The sequence below is a fragment of the Limulus polyphemus genome, unplaced genomic scaffold (assembly GCF_000517525.1).
Source record: "Limulus polyphemus unplaced genomic scaffold, Limulus_polyphemus-2.1.2 Scaffold1246, whole genome shotgun sequence".
NCBI classification, from domain to species: Eukaryota; Metazoa; Arthropoda; class Merostomata; order Xiphosura; family Limulidae; genus Limulus; species Limulus polyphemus.
Genome location: NW_013666856.1, coordinates 151,460 through 159,721, shown reverse-complemented (window position 1 = coordinate 159,721; position 8,262 = coordinate 151,460). Strand labels below are relative to the sequence as shown.

General features: G+C 31.4%; 1 protein-coding gene across 1 annotated transcript in view; it reads right to left on the bottom strand.

Moving 5' to 3' along the window:
• The window catches only part of LOC106462775 (ATP-binding cassette sub-family A member 2-like), a 112,901-nt gene that overhangs the window by 64,521 nt on the left and 40,118 nt on the right, over positions 1–8,262 (bottom strand). The window contains 4 exon segments of the mRNA XM_022390112.1: positions 442–574; positions 1,071–1,180; positions 3,617–3,687; positions 8,030–8,204. Of these exon segments, the coding sequence (XP_022245820.1) occupies positions 442–574; positions 1,071–1,180; positions 3,617–3,687; positions 8,030–8,204 (489 nt within the window).

The window sequence follows — 8,262 nt, the reverse complement described above, 5'->3', positions numbered from 1 at the left end:
CACGAGAAATAGTGCATATTGGAGCAAGTTGCACGTGGGGAAAAAAACGCGCCTGATTTAAATGTCACACCTGAACGCTCACATCCTTTTAATTATGTTTGAAATTATGAACGTTACTCAACATCATGAAAATTAAACCTTATTTTCAATAAGCAATCCTGAAAAATATTTGGGGGTGCTTAACTTTTTTCCAGGTGTATATATTCAAGTATATATTTCATAAGATTTTAACCAGTTACTTGGTATTTTCTTCATTCTTAACAGAGCCATTTTTAACTGGTAATCCATCTCAAATGCGATATTTATGTTTAAATAAATCCTATTGTGTATGAAGCACTCATCAAAAAGAATGTTATTATATTAAATATGATTATCAATAAATATTAACATTTTCACATGAATAAATTATCTATTTAAAAATATAGTTCTTCAGACAACCTACTCATCAAAGAGAACATTGTGTTGTGGGCACATTCCCATACTCTGTCTAATCAAGTCCATCTCTGTCCTGATGTCATGTCCATATATAGTAGCATAGCCAGACGTTGGTGGAAACAGACCAGTCAGAATAGAACTGCAGAAAGATCACTTTTGTTCATTATTTAATTATGCAGAAAAAAAGAAAGATTAGCTTTATTCCTTTTTAAATATACTACATTTTACTTCTATTTTTGGCAAGTTAAAATTTCTTTAACTTAGACAGAATTATAAGGGCTATAGTAACTTTAGTTGCTCATGACCATGTGATAACTTTATATTACAGCTGACTTAAAATGTAAATACAATCATGGAATGTTAAATCTCACACTTGTAACCTGAATAACTTGCTTATCACCAAGTTTTTATATTCTAGGTAGGCTGAAATAACACAGAATTTGATATCTGAATTATAAATACAACATTTTTAGAGCTGTAAATAGTCAGCACTTGAAAAAAATCATACATTCAATAAGTTTTATTCATGATACTTTCCAGCTGTTAAAGCATATCACATGTTTACCCAGGTAGATGAGAAATAAGTATTAATGAAGGAAAATAACTGTTTCACAAGATTATTTTTTGTAACTTACATGGTAGTTGTTTTGCCAGCTCCATTATGTCCAAGAAAGGCTGTTATTTGTCCTTCATACAGATTCAAACTGAGTCTGTTAACAGCCAGCCTGTTTCCACTCTTAAAACACTGTTTTAGAAAAAATATGTATATATATATATATACTTTTTAAAAAACAAGCATGCATAACATTCCATATCTATGCTCAAACATAAAAAAACTATCACAAAAGTAAATATGTACATAAAGATTCTTTACACACTAAAGTTTAGTTGCATAAGCCTAATAACATGTGAATATATGGAAATTAATATTTCTTTAAAATTTCATGACACAAAAAACACACTACTCACAAAAATTAAAGGATAATGAGATTTATTTAAAATTGCATATTTTTAGGTTTTCAAATTTAGCATGCCTATTGTAGAGGATTACACTAACCCTACCCATTTATTCACCAATGATTCCTTATGTAATAAACCTTTAAGAGAAATAACCCACATTCTGCAAAGCACAGTTAGTTCTGATTGATTAAGAAAGAAATTTACTGTTGAAATAATGAGAGATTTATGGACATTTTGGCTGATACTGACTTTTGCAAAAAGTGAGCAAACTGTTAGAAACCAAGTAACTGAAACTAAAATTTTCAGAGGTGTCACAGGATGGCTGCACCTAGACTGAGGTTGATAGGTCATTGGGGTGTCACAATCTGTGGTCAATAGATAGTAGTGCAGATACCAGACCAAGCCAGGGCCACAGAAGGGATAGAGGTGCAGCAGATAACCAATACCTACAAAACTTAGCCCTTAGAAATTAAACCAGCAGTGCTAGAAGTCTCAGGAATGAGCTTCAACAAGCTCAACTATTAAGAACAGGCTTAGTGAAGCTGAGTTCAGGTTCAGGATACCAGTTAGAGCCCCTGTACTAACTCCAAAGTACCAAACAGCCTGGCTAATGTTTGCCAAAGAATACATCACCTGGACCCTTCAGCAATGGATCTCTGTACTGTTCACAGATGAAAGTAGGTTTTGTGTACCTTCTGGTGATATTTGGCCTGTAACATTGTCCAATATGACACTTTTGGGGGTGGATCAATCATGGTCTGGTGTGGCATCTGTATGCTTCTGCATACAGATCTCCATATGGTCGATGAATGATTCCTTACAGCAAGATGTTACATAGATTAGATCCTACCACTCATTTTCCCTCATTTTACTGTTTTACTGGTGCTGTAAGAGATGAACTTGTGTATCAGCAGGATAACACCAGTCCTCACACCACCAAGATCACACAGCAATTACTTTAGGATGAAGTAAGAGAGGTACTTGACTGGGATGCTAAGTCACTGGACCTACAAGGTTTCTGGAAAGTATGGAATGACAGGCACTTCAATGAATGTTACAGACAATGTTTCACATGCTGCCTTTGTAATTCAAAAAAGTTTGGATTAACAGCAGGATTAACTCAACTTTCTCATGCTGTGAAAGCACCATAATCAGTCATGTATCTGAAATTAAGAAAAGTCACAAATCACCTATGGTTCCAGACATTTTGAACTCGCTGTACATTTAAATAAGCATGTGTGGAACTTGGTAGGAAGAACAGTTAGAGACAGATGACCTGCTCCTATGAGTGTCCAAAAGCAGACTGTGCTGCCACAGCAAGTCATCCAAAATATGCGGAGAAGTCACAAGCAATAAAAGGAGGACCTACCAGATACTAGACATTTTTTAAATTTGTTTATCTAAATAAGTTATTTTTTTCTTTGATATTTGTGCAGCCAAATACTGACATTTTTTGTTAATTTTGCTTTTTTATTTGTAACTAAATTTTTTGACTTGCTTAGTATTGTTTACCTTTAATATTTATAATAAACGAGTTTTGTCAGTATCGAACACCTGTTTTTCTTTTCTTCAAATTTTAAAAAACATATCAAAACCTTATTATTCTTTAATTTTTGTCAGTATTGTATATATTTGATACATGTATACATTTTATCAAAAATGTAGAAATACAAATGAGGATGATGGCATCTCAAAATTGAGAAAAGAATGTAATTATAAGTTTTTTAAGATATTAATGTGTTTCATTAATATTTCATTTCCCACTCTCTTTGAAAGAAACCTACCACCCCTTTTTGTTAATAATCTTTTATAGTGTATGACATCAACTGAAGACATTAATAAAAATGTAAAGGATATACAAACTGAAGGAAAATATCTAATACACCAGGAAATTTCATAAAATGTAAAGAATGGAAGGAATTAAAACATGCTTTTCATGGTTACACACAGGATCTGATATTCATTAATGTTTTGTCCTCAACACAGCATTTTTACTTGTCAAAAATAATACGAAATATAAAAAAATCTGGCTTATAAATTGATTACTTATCTCATTTTTTAGTACAGAATTTTTTTTAAAACTAATTAATAAATTTATGAGTTTTCATTTACACAATTATTATCAACAGAAAAATCAAAATCAAATAATACCATCTGGTAGGCCTTTTATAGTAACACAAAATCTCTTATTAATCAAGGCTGATGAAGCATCAATACTTACTTTCAAAAGGTTATCAATACACACACCGAGAGGAAGATGAATAGGGTCAGACTCAAACACTCTGTTATCACCTAAACATAAAAGGTCACAATTAGTTCAATGTTTATCTCTAAGTACATTTTTTATCCATACTTTACTTATGTTTCTTTGTATTTGACCAACATAGTTTTCTTTTCTAATTTATTGTAGTCTCATTTAGATTATATACACGAAAAGCTTTCTAAAAAATTGTTTCTGAATTTCTACTACATTCCTTTAAAAGTAAATCCCCGAATCCATTTGTGTTTATCTATCAGTGTTTCATATATCAAACCTAATTGATTTTTTACCAGCATATATCTTTTACAGTGTCCATTTGTTTATGTCTTGCACGTGGTAATGATTCATTTATCTAACGTTATTTGTGAATAAGAAAACATTAAAATGTACTATGTTCTTTAACTATACCTGGTAACTCACTCAGTGTGTGAGTTAAATAACCAGAAATAACAGTTGCAGGAGTTTCATGCAAGAAAAATATTAAGTAAAAAAATTTAACTTGTTAATTGTTTTCCATTCCAGAGTTTAAATGCTTTAGGTATACACATGAGGACACAGTTATTCTTGAAGTTTAAAATGGGTTGCTCCTTATGACTGATATCTGCAACAAGATATTCTTGCTTTCTTAACACAGACCTACACATTTAAACTTTATAAAAGTTGTTTTTGTTTTAATAACGAATTTTCCATAATTCAGCTATGTAGATTTCGAAAATAATATTCATTTTCTTCTATAACATAAGGATTTTTTTACAAAGCAGGAAGAAAAAACTCTTACTTAGATCACATTATTATTTCATTTACCACAATGAACATTTTATTCTTATTATGGTTGTTAACAAAAATACATGTGAATATCACGAAAAGTGTTGAACTGGTGGCAAAACAGACAATCCTCTGTACTCAAAACAATGTAATATAATAGATTATCTTATTAAAACTTGGCTTTTTATTTAAAACATCAGAGATATTTATTGACAATTTGTGAAAGTGAGGATATGATGGGTGGGTGTGGCAAATGGGTCTGATATTTTAGTTTATGGATCTGTAAACAAATAAGATTGAAGGCGATAGAAATTCTGATTTGCTTGAGTAATATCTATATCATAATGAGTAATTTACATTAAATTCTGTACTTCTCAGAAGGATGGTGAATAAATTAGATAAGAGGGAAGATCCAGAGAACAAATGTCACAATTTTCATACTAGGGGAGATTGAAGATTTCAAAATATTTCTTTATAAATGTAAGAACATCAAATTTATATTAAAATTTGATTTGTTTACTATTTCAAGCCAATTTTATTTGTATACAAAGATAAAGTAGTTTAACTAAATTCTGAATGACACTTAAAAAGTCGTGACATGCACACTTGGACCTGTCTATGGTAAGATAGTTAATTATATGGGGGTGAGGGCTGTCAAGTCTAGTGGCATTGAAATTATAATTTACATTAACATAATAATTTTGAGTTTGGTTATCATGTTTCTGTTAGTCTAATATTTAAAATTTAAAAATTACAAACAAGTACATATTCACTACTGTTTTAACATAAAATATCAAATTAGAAATGATACCATATAAACAGGAAATAGTTAAAATATTTTTTGCTATAATACTAGTTTTTTTTTCATACTAGTTTACAAGAAACTTAGTATTTCCAACCTGAACAGCATCCTAGGTGACACATTGGCTAAGATCAAGTATAGCCCTCATTAATTTAAAAAATAGTTGATCAGAATGAGAATAACCAGTAAAAACACCCACTGACTACAACACTACTCTTAACTAAACATTGAAATTGACTGTGACAGTTATACAGAGAGTTGACTACATTATATTAAAATTATTTTGAATATGCAAATCAGCAAGTCAAGTGACAACCACAGCCAATAAAAAGTTACAGTGGAACAAATCATATCAGAACTACATTTTGACATTAAATTTATCCCTTTTGGGAAGGATATGTAACCACACCAGATATTCATACACTCAGATCATAAATAAAGGTACAGATTGGTATTTTAAAATTTTCAAGATAGGGATATCTCTTGTACTTAATGGCAATGGAAAATAAAGGATATGGACCAACTTGTGGTACCAAAACCACCCAGAAAGAGACCTGCTACAGTCGTACCCAGTTGTGGTAAGTAAAGTGCAGTATCTTGTAACAGGTGAGAATCCACTAAAACAAAGGTCAGTGATGAAAGTTGCCCACATGGCCCAAACAACAGTATGTAAGATAATCAAGATATCAGGTGTACAAAAGTTGCATACCTTACACAGATGGAAAAGAAAATGAAACAGGTATTCATGTTATTCCATATAAAGACATATCAGTAAAGTTGCCAGACAATGCTATGGTTTTCTGCGATTAAGCTGTTGAAATGATTGCTGAAAAATCATCATCCTTCTACTCTAGACAGATTATGGAAAGCAGTGGGAGGGAGAGTATGTTCTTTGGACATGACAGCCTTATAACAGAGCCTTTTCAAATGGAAACTATGTTGAAGAGTTATTTTAAAGATGCATAACAGTCAGATGGAGCAAGACATGATGAGGCTCCAAAATCATTTTAATACAATGTTCTCAACCTCAACTGTAATGACATGACATGATGAGGCTCCAAAATGATTTTAATATAATGTTCTCAACCTCAACATGAACTGTAATGACATGACATGATGAGGCTCCAAAATGATTTTAATATAATGTTCTCAACCTCAATATGGACTGTAATTACATGATAAGGCTCTAAAATCATTTTAATATAATGTTCTCAACCTCAACATGGACTGTAATGACATGATTAAGCTCCAAAATATTTTAATATAATGTTCTCAACCTCAACATGAACTGTAATGACATGATGAAGCTCCAAAATCATTTTAATATAATGTACTCAACCTCAACATGAACTGTAATTACATGATGAGGCTCCAAAATCATTTTAATATAATGTTCTCAACCTCAACATGAACTGTAATGACATGATGAGGCGCCAAAGTGATTTTAATATAATGTTCTCAACCTCAACATGAACTGTAATGACATGATGAAGGCTCCAAAATGACTTTAATATAATGTTCTCAACCTCAACATGAACTTTAATGACATGATGAAGCTCCAAAATGATTTTAATATAATGTACTCAACCTCAACATGAACTGTAATGACATGATGAGGCTCCAAAATGATTTTAATATAATGTACTCAACCTCAACATGAACTGTAATGACATGATGAGGCTCCAAAATCATTTTAATATAATGTACTCAACCTCAACATGAACTGTAATGACATGATGAGGCTTCAAAATGATTTTAATATAATGTATTGAACCTCATTATGGACTGTAATGACCTGGTGAGGCTCCAAAATCATTTTAATATAATGTTCTGAACCTCAGTAATTCTCCATACAACTGAAAATGTGAAGCATGTTCAGTGGCATACTCCGACTAGAATCTTGGACTGCTTGCAAGCAATGATATTAATGGTTTAAAGGATGAAATTCATTATTTTTATGCAAAACCATACAGTTGTTCAGCTACTATGTTTATAATACTAGATAAAGAAAAAACATAAGATAAAGTAACAAATTAACCATTCATTCTTCCAATAACATCTTTGATTTAAAACAAAACAAAACAAAAGTAATGAATATTTGCAGGTTTTACATAGTAATTACTCATTTATAGTTCAGTAGCATTTTTAATGGGTTTTTACTACCAATGTTTTTGTAAGTTAGCCATAGAATTTATGTCACAAATAAAGGTATTAATGAAATTATACTTGCAACTACTGTTTCATTAAAAGTTATTTTCAATACCTTGACTGTGGAAGTAACATTTGTAATATTTACAAAGTGACTTACTTATGATATTTAAAATACAATGTTATTACTCAAATACTAACATTATGTAAGTTTTCACAGTATATTTTACACTTTTTGTGTGATATTAACCTGATGTACCCTATTATATGGTCTTCTACAGTATCTGTTTGCTTGTTTGTTTTGGACATTTGTATAAAGCTCTACAATGATATCTGTGCTGGTCATCTCCAATTTTAAGCTAATAGACTAGAGGGAAGACAACAAGTCAACAGCATTCACAACCAATTCTTTGGTTGCTATAGTTGAATAATGAGATTTGACCATTACTCTTATAATGACATGAACCATGGGATGCATAGTCTAGTAAGCTAACCACATACACCCCTCTAGAGCAAAGTGCAAACAGATATAGGTCTCAATCAGTAATAGTACACATATTATAATAACAGCATACTTATTGTCACTGAACTTCCAAAAATAAGTTACCAAGACATAAGAGACCCTCAACAAAAACGTTCTTAATTTTTTATCTACTTACAAACTCTGGTATCCATTGCACATGCTTGATCCTCTGTTGCCAACATACAGTTCCTCTGCTTTATTGTTTTCCAGCAGTTTGATAATGCACTGCACTCAGTATCGTGTTTTGGAAAACCCAGCCAGTAGCTCTTAGTGAAGGGGAAATACCAAGGTTTTGGTAAACCATAAAGCCCCTATATATATATATATATATATATATATTTAGAGACTCGACGAAGACACACGAGGTAG